This window comes from Limanda limanda, chromosome 1 (genome assembly GCF_963576545.1).
Source record: "Limanda limanda chromosome 1, fLimLim1.1, whole genome shotgun sequence".
Lineage (NCBI taxonomy): Eukaryota > Metazoa > Chordata > Actinopteri > Pleuronectiformes > Pleuronectidae > Limanda > Limanda limanda.
In genome coordinates, this window is record NC_083636.1 from 2,273,383 (window position 1) to 2,288,382 (window position 15,000).

The window sequence follows — 15,000 nt, forward strand, 5'->3', positions numbered from 1 at the left end:
GGACAGGAGACGTCATTACAAAATAAATGTTTATTTAAGGGAGGAGGAGGCGGAGTCAGGGGGCTCGCTGGATCTGGTCTGCAGCCTGAGGACGACACAGGAAATGATGCAGTTATGAAGATGACGGAGGAAGAGAAAAGATTTAATCATCAAACTGGGGAATGAAAAGAAATTCTAACTTTTCCAACAAGAAAATGTCCTTATTTAAATATGGATTAAATGTGAGGTAGAAAGTGAGGAAAACAACTTCACCAAATAAGATAGGAAATCAGACATTTATTAAATTAGGAATTGACAAATCTTTTCATCATGTGACGGCGTCCGTTCGTCATGGGTTCACCGGCTGGATGCATCCCAGGAAACTTCTCTAAACAGATTCCCCCCCCACCCCCAAAATCAAATCTAATAATTTCAGTTTTGTGTTCAGATGACAACTTTTAATAAATAAAAAACCCACTGCTTAAGCCAATCAGAATCGAGCATCAGAAAGTGTGAAACTGAGAAATATCTCGCTGCCTCCTGCTGAAGAAAAAGATCAGAGAACCAGACTGAAGATGACTCAGCTGCAAAACTGCCACGACTCAGTAGAAATGTAGACTCACCCATCAGGTCCACCGTGTGGATCCAGCTGGTCAGCGGCAGGAGGTGGAGGAGCAGGAGTAGGTGGAGGTGGAGGAGGAGCAGGAGGAGCAGGAGCAGGATGTGGAGAAGCAGGAGCAGGGGAAGGAGGACTCAAAACCTCTAATCTCTCTCTATATAAATGATATCAGAAGTTATTGATGATTCCAGTGTTCAACAATTGAGGAGCAGGAGGTGGAGGTGGAGGAAGAGCAGGAGGTGGATGACGGTGATCCTCCTAGGAACATGTAGGAAGAAGTATTAATGTGTATTTATCACTTCAACTTGATCTCTTATATTATAACGTATCTGTCAGGATTTAGGGGAGGAGTAGGACCCAGACGCAGAGTTTAAAACAAAAGCGAATTTTTAATTAAACAAGTTTAACAGACACAAAACAAAACAAACGCTAACGGGAGAAACTAAAACACAAGGAAGCTTACACAGGGGATTCAGAGTCTCAGGAGGACTGGAGGACCGGACCTCCTGCTCGCCCTCTCTCCCCCTCTCCATCTCTCCCTCCCTCTCCTTCTCTCTATCTGACTCCCTCTCGATATCCGAGTCTGTATTCCTTTCCTCCCTGTGTCCAACAGCAGCAGGACGAGGCGTCCCACTCTGCTCACTGGTGTTGTTGTGGGTTTCTTGAATGGTGTCGGTGTCGACGGCGATGTCTCTGATGTCCAACATCAGCCTCCTGCCTCCTCTTCACCTTCTTCCTCGTCCAGTCACTGCATCCAGCAGATGTCTCCGGAGCAGCCTCCTGCGTCCTGAACACAACAGCAGCATCAGATACAGGCTGGTACATCCTCCACTACTATTGACACCTCCTTTATTTAGCCTGTTTTTGTGAATGAGACAGTTTAGTCTCCCCCTGTGTACCTGCGTCGCAGCCCTGTGGAACGCAGCCTCCTGCCTCCTGTGCCTTTTCCTCGACTTGCTGATCCACTGAGTTGAAAATTTATAATAACGTTTATTTTTTTAAATGCCGGAATGAAGGATTCAACTGGAGAAACGACCTCCTCTTGTTGCTGACTGGCCGTTTAGGGAGGAATGTAACCCTAAGTGGCTCAGTGATGCATTCAAAGGAAACCATGAGTCCTGGTCGCCCTCCCTCCCTCCCTCCCTCCCTCCCTCCCTCCCTCTCACTCGTCTCACTCTCACGCTCCATAGTTTTTCTTCCTGACATTTTTACGTCATCCGGTGACCGGCATTTCTTTTATATAGTGTCTGACAGCAGCGCCCCTGCTGGAGGACTGTGCTCATGACCTCTTTAAAGGGACAATTTTTTAACATGGGAGTCAATGGGACTCTCTGCTCCTTACAGACAGGCGTAGCAGCCACCCAGTGAACTGCAGCTTTTTACATTTCCGTACTGGCCTCATGGCTCAGCCCAAGATGTCGCCACTTGGTTTGAATACAACTTTATTAAAAGTTTTAAATCAACACTTTCCTTTTCTGTAGTCTGCGGTTTCCTGAGGGTCCCCGGTCCTGAGGAGGTCCCTTCTCCGCTCTCTCTCTCTCGCCTCCTCCTCTCTGGGCCGGTCTCTCCTCAGCTGTCTCTCTCTAGATCGATATTCCCGCTCCCTTTCTATTCCTCGTCTTCTTGGCGCATTTGGCGGACCTGCCGCTGCACCCAGCACCGCTCTGAGGAGCACCGGCAGGACGAGGAGCAGCCTGGTGGGTGAGTTTCTGTCTCCGGTGACGTCCCTGATGTCCAACACCGGTCGTCTGAGGAGCAGCCTCCTCCTCCTCTTCCTGCTGCTGTTAGAGGAGTCAAATCAAATTGTATTTGTATAGCCAATATTCCCAAACCACAATTTGTCTCATAGGGCTTTAACATGGTGAGACATCCTCTGTCCTTAACCCTCAACAAGAGTCAGGACAAACTACTAAAAACCCTTTTAACATGTAAAACTACGTAGAAACCTCAGAGACACATGTGAGGATCCGTCTCCCAGGACGGACACAAGTGCAACAGATGTTTTTATATTCTTTAACACTACTCTTCCAGTCGAGGAGATTTTCAACAGTTGCTGGAGCGCCACTTCCTTTCTAGTTTTCTTGATATTTGTTTCAACTCATTTGTCTTGGAATTATACCACGGAGCTAATTTACTTTGTTTGACGTTTTTCTTTTTTAGAGGAGCTATTGAGTCTAATGTTAATCGTAATGAGTCTGCAGAGCTATCGACGAGGTGGTCAATCTCAATGGAGCTCGGGTTTTTAAAGAATTTGTTTGTCGACGGATAACACGGGTTTAAATGTAATCGGAATTATTTTCTTAAATTTAGCTACAGCACTATCAGGTGGACATCTTGAAATTTAGTTTTTTATTAGTGGCATATATTCAGATAATGAAGAATCTAAGGTTATTAAATTATGGTCTGATAGAATTGGATTGTGCGCTAGTACTGTTAAATGTTCAATTCCGACACCGTATGATAACACAAGTTCAAGTGTGTGGTTACAACAATGAGTAGGTTGGTGTACACACTGACTGAAACCAATTGAGTGTAGTATCAAAATAAATGCTACACTAAGGCTATCTTTATTATTGTCAACACGAATATTGAAGTCACCAGCAATAATAATTTCATCGGACTTTAGGACGAGGTTTGATAAAAACTCGTTAGAAATTCAGTATAAGCCCCAGGAGCACGATAAACTACAGCAAACAGGATTGTGTGACGCCTCGGCTTTAACACTAGGCCCTGTGTTTAATATGTGTGCATTCTCCTGTTTTCCCCATGCAACACATAGGAGGAGCAGGCTGTGGTTGATGAGGGGCCGGGCTCCAGGTTATGGCCACCAGGTGATTGCCATCAGTATTTAAGCAGTGTCCCGGAACCTCCAAGCTCTCTCTTGTTCCAGCTCTGGCCTGACGCCGTAAGGCTGCCTGCACCTAGTTTTGAGACTGTTGTTTGTATTCATTTTGTTAAATAAACCTGAGTTATTGTTAACGTTACCCGACGGTGTCAGTCTTCCCTTTTGTCATGGCTACTGGGAGCTAGGTAGTCGTGACATGTGGGGGCTCGTCCGATTTTTTTGAATCTGGAAATTGTGAATGAAGTTATAGTAGTAGGCGTGGCCTGCTGTTTCCTCGCCTGGTTGTGTGGGGGGGACCTGCACTGTCTAAGTGGTAGCGTTGACATGTTAGCGGGGTTGTAAACTTAGATCTTGACGCAATATCCACCCGGTTTTGTTCTGTGTGGTGTAGTCGTGGGTTTTGAATAGTAGGGCAGCTAGTAACACGAGCGAGAGCTCTCCCCATTTAGAGCGCCTCCGTGCTGGGTTTTAGGTTCCAGTGACGGAGTCTGGACCGGAGGGCACCGCCGCTGGGTAAGGCTGCATCGACTTTGGTCGGGATGGCTGGCATCTGACGGTATTGGTGAGTGTTCAATTCTTTTTGTTCACTGATCCCCGGTTCCATCAGAAGCTAGGTCAGGTTAGTCGGGGGGTAAATGTTTAGGGGGAATGCTCCGTGATTTGTTTGCCCTATTGTGTTAACCGCGTTTGCACCGTGCTGATTTGTTTGTTTGGATATTTGTTGATCGAGTTTGGTTGTGAGAGTGCACTGTTGGCAGTGTTGGGGAGTAACGGAATACATGTAACGGCGTTACGTATTTAGAATACAAATTATGAGTAACTGTATTCCGTTACAGTTACAAATTAAATAGATGGTATTCAGAATACAGTTACATTGTTGAAATCAGTGGATTACATGACGGTACTTCTCTGTTTCTCGTAAATCCACCGGCGGCAAAGCCCCCAGGAAGCAGCTGGAGACCAGGGCTGCCGTAAGAGCGCCCGGGCCCCCGGCGGCGTGAAGAAGCCTCACCGTTACAGGCCCGGGACCGAGGCTCTGAGAGAGTTCCGTCGCTACCAGAAATCTACGGAGCTGCTGATCCGCAAGCTGCCCTTCCAGCGCCTGGTGAGAGAAGACCGACCTGCGCTCCAGAGCTCCGCTGTCATGGCTCTGCAGGAGGCCAGCGAGGCACGCCGGGTTCACACCGGACGCTGAAGCGCCGGGCAGCGCTAATAATATCACCCGTTGACCCAGTAGTATAAAAGCATATGGTCACTTGTTGCTCCAACATTAACTGCAACAGCGTCCCAATTTAATTTCATCCATCTTCAAGAACTTCTCCGCTGTTTGCTCCGTTCAATGTCGGGTGTCCCCCCCCCCCCCCTCTCTTTTTATCTTTATGACTGCTTGTGTGTATGGAGGGGCAGAGGGGGGCATTTAATAATGTGATCGGTCAAATTGGTCAATTTAAAACTCCAGGACAACAGAAGGGGAATACAAACTATGGGATGCATGCTTTATCATTTATATCATATAAAATATGTCATCAATATCGTTTCAAATCATTTTTCAGTGTGTTTCCTGGATATGCTCGCGTCAAGCGCAAAAAAAAATAGACCCGACGCCGAAACGATCGCTGCACGGCGCGAGGTAGCCTTGGCGCAGGGGGGGGTTCAGCCTCCGGTGGGACCGGCACAGAGGTGGGAGTGGATGGGAGCCGGACATCCAGCTGGCCCGCCGCATCAGCGGAGAGAGAGTTTCAACTGCTGCTGCTCCACTGACTATAACAACGCCGCAATCATACACTTAAAAAATGCAATACAAACCGGAAGTATTCCAAGTATTCAGAATACGTTACTCAGATTAGTTAATGTAATGGAATACGTTACAGATTACATTTTTGGGCATGTATTCTGTATTCTGTAACGGAATACGTTTTGAAAGTATCCTTCCCAACACTGACTGTTGGCCATGAACAGTGGTCACCACATGTGTATTCATTTGATCATGAATTGTTAAGTGCTGGGTTGCACTGGTTATGAGCGCAGTGGAGAACTTTTTGAGTCTCTTGACTCTTACAGTAAAGGAGTTAATAAACGTCGCTGATTATTATTCTATTGAGCTAACGCTGCCTAGATCTGCAAGGAAAGACCGGTTGGTCACAGACGATACATCTGTTTCCAGTGTACGTTCGGCTCAGTCTCTGTATCAAGCACGTACTTGATAAACTGCAGAAACGTCAGGTTGACTCCTGCGGCAAACGCCTCGCTCGATTTGTTCGGCAGAGCCCCGGAGATGTTACCATAACGACGCAGCATGCTCATACCCAACAACTCGTACCAATGCTGGTTGATGCTTAAGAACTCAAATAAATAAATAAATCTCTCTCTCTCTCTCCTGTGAAACACACCGTCCAAACTTGTCCCTGAAGGCAGAGATGACACGAACGAAAGGATCTCGAACAAACAGGAACTTGGTGTAGTGCTGGAGCTTGAGCTCCATCAGGTGGCGGGACAGAGAACCGAACTCGGATAAGGAGAAGAAATCATGGTTGTGTACGAGCCCCACAGGTATATCGTTGGGGTCAGTGTACGGTTTTCCTGTGGAGGGCGAGATCATAGACTGACTCAGAACCGCCATCACGCTCTTCCAGTTGGTGCACACTACCTTGGGAACAAAGCAGTAGATGACCTGGTGTTTGTCGTCCACTATCAGGTGTTTCAGCTTACTGTTGGGGATCTGCTCAAATGGTCGAGTCCTTCCAGGGAATTCCACAGCGCCCTGTCCTGAACAGACATCCTTGACCCTGTGCTTCCTCGCCTCCTGCTCCAATTCACATTCCTTTCCCCTTTCCGCAGCGTCGAACTGCATTTTTTCCTGTTCCAATACACGTTCCTTTTCCCTTTCCGCAGCGTCGAATCTCTTTTGCTCCATTTGTATTTGCAAAATCGCTTTTTGCTGTTCAAAAGTTAACATACTTTGAGACATAGCAGATGCCTCAGCCTCTGATTTCTGATCTGGATCCATAACTGGAGTACAAAAAAAAGGCAACACCCGTTGTGTTTTTAAGCCCTCGCGAATGAAATCTACCAACCGGTCTTTCCTTGCAGATCTAGGCAGCGTTATCTCAATAGAATAATAATCAGTTACTAAGTGAACTAATTAGTTAATCAGTTCACTTAGGCCTATGATTGTGTACACATTTTTTCTTTTTTGGAGATGTTTTACCAGAAACCCATGGTATGGGTTCCTGTCTTTTGGGGGGGAGTGATGTGACGCCTCGGCTTTAACACTAGGCCCTGTGTTTAATATGTGTGCATTCTCCTGTTTTCCCCATGCAACACATAGGAGGAGCAGGCTGTGGTTGATGAGGGGCGGGGCTCCAGGTGATGGCCACCAGGTGATTGCCATCAGTATTTAAGCAGTGTCCCGGAACCTCCAAGCTCTCTCTTGTTCCAGCTCTGGCCTGATGCCGTAAGGCTGCCTGCACCTTGTTTTGAGACTGTTGTTTGTATTCATTTTGTTAAATAAACCTGAGTTATTGTTAACGTTACCCGACGGTGTCAGTCTTCTCTTTTGTCATGGCTACTGGGAGCTAGGTAGTCGTGACAATTGGCTGTTGGTGTTTCCTGGATTGGCGTGGAAGACTAACAAGACATTCAAATGAGTTGTAACTGAGTTTAGGATTAATTGATAGACTGGAGTTAAAAATAGCAGCAACTCCGCCTCGTCTGAGTTCTCTGGGAACGTGTGTATTTATATGACTGGGGGAGTAGATTCATTTAGACTGACAAATTCATCAGGATGCAGCCACGTCTCAGTGAGGGACAATACATCTATGTTGTAATCTGAGACTAGTTCATTAACTAAAATAGCCTTTGAGGAAAGTGATCTAATGTTTAAAAGACCACATTTGAAAGTCTTAGTTTCCTGCGTTGTTTCAGAGGTTGTGTTAATTTGTATTAGATTTTTGTGTGGAGTTCTCGGTCTGTTGTGTAATTTAAAAAATTTAATGGGAAGGTGGACAGACACAATCTCTATGGGGTTGTGTGACTGATCCAGAGGGAGCAGAGGAGTGTGTAGCACTGCAGCTCTGCTTCCTGGTCCCAGCTCTGACAGACAGAGCTGTATTGAGGATCCTGTCCCACTCCTTCGACCAACCACAATCGCCGGCTTCTATGTCCACATCTCTACCTTTTCTGGACTGGATTCTGATAGCATGTCATCTCCATCCACCAGTGCAACCCAGGGCTCGTCAGTACAGCTTCAGTGGCGTGAGAGTGCAGAGCACTGGCCATCTCCATTCCAATTCCAGTGTTTTCATTCGATGTTGCACTGAGGCTTTGAAAAGGTGATGCTTTGTTCAAGGAGAGTGGAGCACTGCTCACTGTCCCGAGGGAGATGCACATGGACATCTTAGACAACAGAGCTCTGGTAGTTTTTTCCTACAAGGCCTACCCAAAGACTCAAGAAATTGAATCAGTGGCTGTTGCACTGATTGAGAAACACCCATGTCTTGCTGACCCAGGAGTTGGAACTGGCTTTCACAGCTGGGCCATGAGCATCAGATATCAGCTTGGCAACTACAGTCAAAAGCTAGGGATGGCAAGCTGTGGTGAAGTCAGCGTAAACCAAAGAAGGGACCAGAGGTGGCCAGGCGTCTGAAGAAAGCCAGAGATGTGAGGTGAACTTTCTTCCAGACAATCCAGTAGGGCAAACTGACGAATCTCAAGAAAGGGAAAGGAAAGAAATGCAGGAAGAAGTTCTAAAAAGACTTCCAAACAAGACCCTGATTGACTCCAAAATGGAAGCTACTTTTGCCCTACGCAGGAAGGGTATTGTGGAAGAAGAACTGCCTATTGCTGATGTCTTGGAGAAGTGGCCAGCATTGTTTTTGGAAAAACAGTTAAGATTTCTTTTTTTATGATTTGTAATGTCCTAAATGTTCTCCCAATTCCACCAGTCATTCTGTTCAGCTTCCGGATGTAGAAAACCCCTTTGAGTTTATAACTGTACAATGTGGGCACCTTCTGTAATTGGTGTCTATATGAACACTAATACTGTTGTTTCTCCTCTTAGATATGTGCAGAGTTTTTTCGAATCACTCAAGTGGATCTCAAGAAGACATTCTTCACATCTTTGGATGCACACGCCTCACAGCTGATGCAGCTTTACAGAACACGTAGTGGGACACTAGGAAAGGACTTCAAGGCCCTTGACAACCTTGATGACCAGGTAATGCAAGTAGGAGATAAATGAAGGGGGTCTGAGACCTGGATAGTGCATGTTCACATTGAAAACAGACATTAACATTTTATTTTCAGGCCATGAAATATTTTTAAATCTTCATTTTGTGTCTTTCAGAAACCGATGTGCTTGCACAGAGGAAGGCCACAGCTCTCCGAGGTATTCCTCTATGTTTGAGGGAGAAGCCATGCAGCGTGTTGGAGACATGTCTGGTAAAAATACTTTCTTCATTTTTTTAATAGCTGGGCCAATATAAATATACAAGGGGCCAGTAAATCTCTGATTAGAGAGCAAACGCTCTCATTTAATGGGAATATAAACTTATTTATATTGCCTTTAATGTAATGTAAGTAATTAGGGCTGAAATCTCTCACAGTAAAAGTAAAAACACATCATCAGTTAATCTATGAGGGTTCACCTAATAAACCTTAAATTAGTACATTTAGCTGCAAGTCTTCGTGTTCGATTGTGGCCGATTTATATGCACTGTCAGGGTGGGATATTGTTCATCCTTATTGGCATATTGATCAAAATCCTTCAGATTGTTCACACTTATGGAATCAAACAATTATCTCACACCTTTTAAATGTTAACCTTTTTTCTGTGCTTTTGGTATTAAGCATGATCAGTAAAACTGGGAAGCTAGAAACTGCAGACCAGCTCAATTTTAAGAACACCTTTAGAAAATTTCACACAAATTGTCCCTTCACATGGAGTAACTAATGACATCTGGGGGGTCAAAGTTCAAAGTCACGGTGGCCTTACAAAATGTCTTTTTGAATGGATCTTCAATTTGTCGTTGGGAAATGTTTTCATATTTTGAACAGCTGTCACTTGCACTCAAAGTGAAACTGATAAAGGTGCATGTCACTGCACTCATGGGCAGGGGCATATCATTTATTTATAAATGTGGGGATGAAAAGCTTACAAAATAAAGGACTGTCTGTTTGATTTCTCTAGGATACAGACTCTGAGGAAACGTCCGTCGCAGGGGTTCAACTCGGCAGAGTCACCATTGTTGAAGAGGATGTTGGGAGAGCTCACTCGATGCCCAGAACAATCAACATGGCCCTTGTCATGGAGGAAAAGCTGGTTGTGGAGGACATCTCTGACATCAGTGCAGCCATTGTCCTTCTCTGTGGATGCATCTACAACCTCAACCTGGACGAGCCCAAAGGGTTGAAGAAGACTTTTGAGGCCCTACAAAAGATTTCTGTGAACCTCAGCACAGAGTGCTCTGCCCGTGTTCAGGCTCTGAAAAGGGCGGGGCGGTGCAGAGGCAGCCGACTGGCTCTCACCGGCTCTTTCTGGGCACAAGCGGATCAGGTGTCCCTCTTTCCCACAGCCAAAACATCTCATATTACCTGATGTAACATGCACCGTGTAGTTAAACTCCTCGATTTTAAATCTAAAGACCAGGTTTAAATCTTCCTCACTCTTCTTTAGCAGCATGAACACGTGTCTGTCACTCACACAGTAACACAAAACACCTCCAATATAAATAAAGGGGGGAAAAGAGCAAAGAAAAAAGGTAGAAAAGTAACAGTTTGAAACACTCACCACACTCACTCCCAAGAGCGCAAGGGAGAGAGAGAGAGAGAGAGAGAGAGATTAAACTTGAATCTAAACCTGAATCTAATCTAAACCTGAACCTTAAAGGAACCAAACACTAAAGTGAAGCTGAAGCTACTGAGCTGACGAGCGTCTTGTGAACGAGCAGCAGATTATATCTGATTATTCTTCTTTCTGCTCCTTTTCATTCAGGATCAGAGGTTTTGCATTTAAACTGTTTTGTTTGGTGAATGAATTAAATCAACTATTAAAGAATTTAAAATAAATGTATTGATCTGCTGTCAGGCTGTTTATATTGAGACAAATTGATCAGATGTAGAATTTCATTACGAGCACAAGCTTTTCCTTATAAGTCAGTTAGGGTTTCTGGGTTTAACGTCCTCGGGTCAGTTTTCTATTAAATATTGTAAAATGTATATGAAACAGTTTCCTCCATCGACTCTTCTTCATACTGTAAATGTCTCATTCACTCTTCTTCTGCTTGTTTCCATTATGTCAAACTGGTGATTTTGTTCTTTTACCTGCACCAAGGACGAGATGTTTCCACCAGTTTGTTTGAAGAGGAAAGAAACGCTGAGTCATGATTCCAGTGAAGTCGGTGGAAGGATGTTTATTGAGCATTAAAGCAGAGACAAGTAGAAACAGAACTTTTCTCTCTGAGATGTTTTTCTTCTCGTTACATCTGGTTTGTCACAGAGGAAATGATCCATGTGTTTGACTCATAGACTGAATATAAAGGCTTTGACTGGGATGTGCTGCTGTTATACTGCAGCGCCACCTGTGGGTCAAAAGTAGAAAAGCCACCACCGCTCTGCACCTGATGCAGAAATGAAAACGTCCCATTTTTAAGTCCAGAGTTTTGATCTTTTGTGTCAAAGACAAAACTCTGATTTTAAACTCAAAGTGATTTCAATGTGTTGAACTTTGTGTTGAACTAAATCAATTTGTGACGTGAATCCAGGAACTTTAAGATCATAAACAAACATCTACACAGAATGTGGTTCTACACACATGGAGACATACTGAGGGACAAAGGTGGACAATAATAAAGACAAACTTAAACACACTGTATGTGACTCTTTATAGAGGGTTTATATATTCTGCTTGTGTTGTGTCATTTCAATAAACACATTCTTCATGTGAATAAACACAATCGGGGCAGGAAGGTTGCTGGTTTGAATCCGGTTCAGATGGGTCTTCCTGTGTGGAGTCTGCATGTTCTCCACGTGTTTTCTCCAGGTGCTCCGGCTTCATCTCACAAACACATGCAGATTAGGGGTTGTGTAGATTGGAGACTACACACAAGCTGCTGCTGCTTCAGCCTCTGGATCCTCAGGACACAACTCAGCCTCCGTCCACACACACTGTCCTCTTCACACAAAGCTCCACAGAGATGCCCCCTCCCACCTGTTGAGAGAAGAAGACATCAGTGTCACAGAGACTCACTTCATCAGCTGTGAGTCAGTGATGCAGCTCATCCAGTAGAAAGAGCAGCAGGGACTTCAGTCCTGTTCAGAGGTGGAGCAGCTTCCTCTCTGCTTCATGTTCACGTGTTGGAATGAACACGCTAAGAGCTCAGTGTGTGTCCTCTGCATGTCAAAGTGCAGAGTGGACACCTGAGAGGTGGATTTACTGCTGTTACAGGTGAAGACATGTTTCACTGTGTGTTGATGAACATCTGCTTCTGACAAACTGGGACCAGATGAGACAGATGGACCTCAGCAGAGGTTCTGCTCTGTATGAAGAGCTCCTGGTTACCATGGTGATGAGGAGAGGCTTCAGTCCCACTGATCTCAGAGCTGTGACAAAGATCCACCTGATCAGTTCTTCACTGATGAAGTGAGAGGACAAACTGTCTCAGATCAGATGAAGACTACACGTCTCTGTCCCTCGTGTGAGGCTGTCAGCTGTGGTCCAGCTTCACTTCCTGTTCACATGAAAACAACAACAACTGTCGTCTTCACGTCAACTCAATCACATGATCCCAAGCAGCTTGTGGCTCGTCTGATTGGCCGACTGTTGTCTCTCTGTGTCTCTGTCCAATACTGACGTCTGTCCTCATTGTCCTCTCACAGCTTCACTGAGGAAACACTGAGGCGTGAACTACGAAGACACTTCAACATGTCCAGGAGATCTTTCTGAGATCAGCTCAACTGAACCTGACAGACACAGTCAGGCTGAGGACACACACTGTCTCACTGTCTCTGAGGACACACACTGTCTCACTGTCTCTGAGGACACACACTGTCTCACTGTCTCTGAGGACACACACTGTCTCACTGTTTCTGAGGACGCACATTGTCTCACTGTCTCTGAGGACACACACTGTCTCACTGTCTCTGAGAACACACACTGTCTCACTGTCTCTGAGGACACACACTGTCTCACTGTCTCTGAGGACGCACACTGTCTCACTGTCTCTGAGGACACACACTGTCTCACTGTCTCTGAGGACACACACTGTCTCTGAGGACACACACTGACTCACTGACTCTGAGGACACACACTGTCTCACTGTCTCTGAGGACACACACTGTCTCACTGTCTCTGAGAACACACACTGTCTCACTGTCTCTGAAGACACACACTGTCTCTGAGGACACACACTGACTCACTGTCTCTGAAGACACACACTGTCTCACTGTCTCTGAGAACACACACTGTCTCACTGTCTCTGAAGACACACACTGTCTCACTGTTTCTGAGGACACACACTGCCTAACTGTCTCTGAGGACACACACTGACTCACTGACTCTGAGGACACACACTGTCTCACTGTCTCTGAGGACACACACTGCCTCACTGTCTCTGAGGACACACACTGACTCACTGACTCTGAGGACACACACTGTCTCACTGTCTCTGAAGACACACACTGTCTCACTGTCTCTGAGGACACACACTGTCTCACTGTCTCTGAGAACACACACTGTCTCACTGTCTCTGAAGACACACACTGTCTCTGAGGACACACACTGACTCACTGTCTCTGAAGACACACACTGTCTCACTGTCTCTGAGAACACACACTGTCTCACTGTCTCTGAAGACACACACTGTCTCACTGTCTCTGAGGACACACACTGTCTCACTGTCTCTGAGAACACACACTGTCTCACTGACTCTGAGGACACACACTGTCTCACTGTCTCTGAGGACACACACTGTCTCACTGTCTCTGAGGACACACACTGTCTCACTGTCTCTGAGGACACACACTGTCTCACTGTCTCTGAGGACACACACTGTCTCACTGTCTCTGAGGACACACACTGTCTCACTGTCTCTTAGGACGCACAATGTCTCACTGTCTCTGAGGACACACACTGTCTCACTGTCCCTGAGGACACACACTGTCTCACTGTCTCTGAGGACACACACTGACTCACTGACTCTGAGGACACACACTGTCTCTGAGGACACACACTGTCTCACTGTCTCTGAAGACACCCTCTGTCTCTGAGGACACAAACTGTCTCACTGTCTCTGAGGACACACACTGTCTCACTGTCTCTCAGGACACACATGGACCTGTCTCCAGGAAGCTGACTGAGGTCATCTGGTGTTTTGGGGACAGGATGAGTCTGGAGACATTGAGATGTTCTGGGTGAGTTAGAGATCAACTGAACCAACCAGACGTTGATTTAAACTTCCCTTATCCGTCCCTTTAAGGAGAGTGTGCACCACACAACAGTGTAGAGTCACTGTGGTCAGTGGGCGGAGCTTTGATACAGGTCGATCTCCAACTTAACCTGGAGCAGGTTAGCCGTTCATCAGAAGTTACCATGGTGATTTACCTCGTTAGGAAGTGGACGAGCTTCGTAGGACTGAAAAAACTAAACCTGAAGTTAACCTGATAACCACAAATCCTGCTTGGTAGCACAGACCCTGGATCTGTGATACTGACTGTGTTCAGTAAAATACTGATGAAAGCAGCGTGGACTGACTCCACCCATCTACTGACCTCAGAGTCTCCAGTCGACAGGTTGGACTCTGCTGTAGATCAAGCAGCTCCTTCACTGCTGAGTCCTGCAGGCCGTTTAGACTCAGATCCAGTTCTCTCAGATGAGAGGGGTTTGACCTCAGAGCTGAAGCCAGAGAAGAACAGCTGATCTCTGACAGTCTGCAGCGATCCAACCTGGATAAAGAAATATGAATATTAGAATGTGTCCTCCTGTTGTTGTGCATCGTCATCATGTCAACACAGACTCTCAACATGCTGCTGACCTCAGTCCAGTCTGTGACCTGAAGATAAATATCAGATCAGACATGTTGGACCATTGTTTCATTCATCAGCTTCTTCTCTGTGTGTTGGTCACTGAGCAGGTTTGTGTAATAAACACTGTTTAAAGTAGGGACGGCTCCTGATGTCACTTCCTGTTTGTTTCTATACTTATCAACTGTCCAACGTGTTTCAATAAGAATATGTCTTATTTTGAAAAGCTGAGGAGGACGAGTGCTCGGCCTCAGTCCACATGTTATTTACTGAGACTTTCTCAGTGATCAGGAGCAGGTGAGTGCAGGTGAATGGAGTTGATGAGGTGGACGTGACTGACAGGCTGGGTGAGGGACAGATGACTGAGGGACAGTGAGCAGAGCAGAACTGAGACAAGTTAAATAAATAATGACCCAATAAGAAAGAAAGTCTGAAAAGTGAAGAAGGATTTAAGGACCTCAGAGTCTCCAGTCGACAGTTTGGACTCTCCAGTCCAGAACACAGCAGCTTCACTCCTGAGTCCTGCAGGTTGTTGTGACTC

At 45.8% G+C, this 15,000-nt stretch overlaps 2 protein-coding genes across 2 annotated transcripts in view; both read right to left on the bottom strand.

Moving 5' to 3' along the window:
- Window positions 1-5,582: 5,582 nt before the first annotated feature.
- Window positions 5,583-6,357, bottom strand: LOC133009952 (carbohydrate sulfotransferase 12-like). Its single transcript, XM_061077410.1, has 2 exons — window positions 5,834-6,357; window positions 5,583-5,778 (listed from the first exon to the last, which is right to left on the bottom strand). Exons 1-2 carry the CDS (start codon window positions 6,355-6,357, stop codon window positions 5,583-5,585), a joined length of 720 nt encoding a protein of 239 aa, XP_060933393.1.
- Window positions 6,358-10,832: 4,475 nt separating this feature from the next.
- LOC133010028 (NLR family CARD domain-containing protein 3-like) overlaps window positions 10,833-15,000 on the bottom strand; it is a 49,587-nt gene continuing 45,419 nt past the window's right edge. Inside the window, exon 6 of the mRNA XM_061077442.1 lies at window positions 10,833-11,649. Within this exon, the coding sequence (XP_060933425.1) occupies window positions 11,616-11,649 (34 nt within the window). The 3' untranslated portion in view covers window positions 10,833-11,615. The remainder of the gene's footprint in view (window positions 11,650-15,000) is intronic.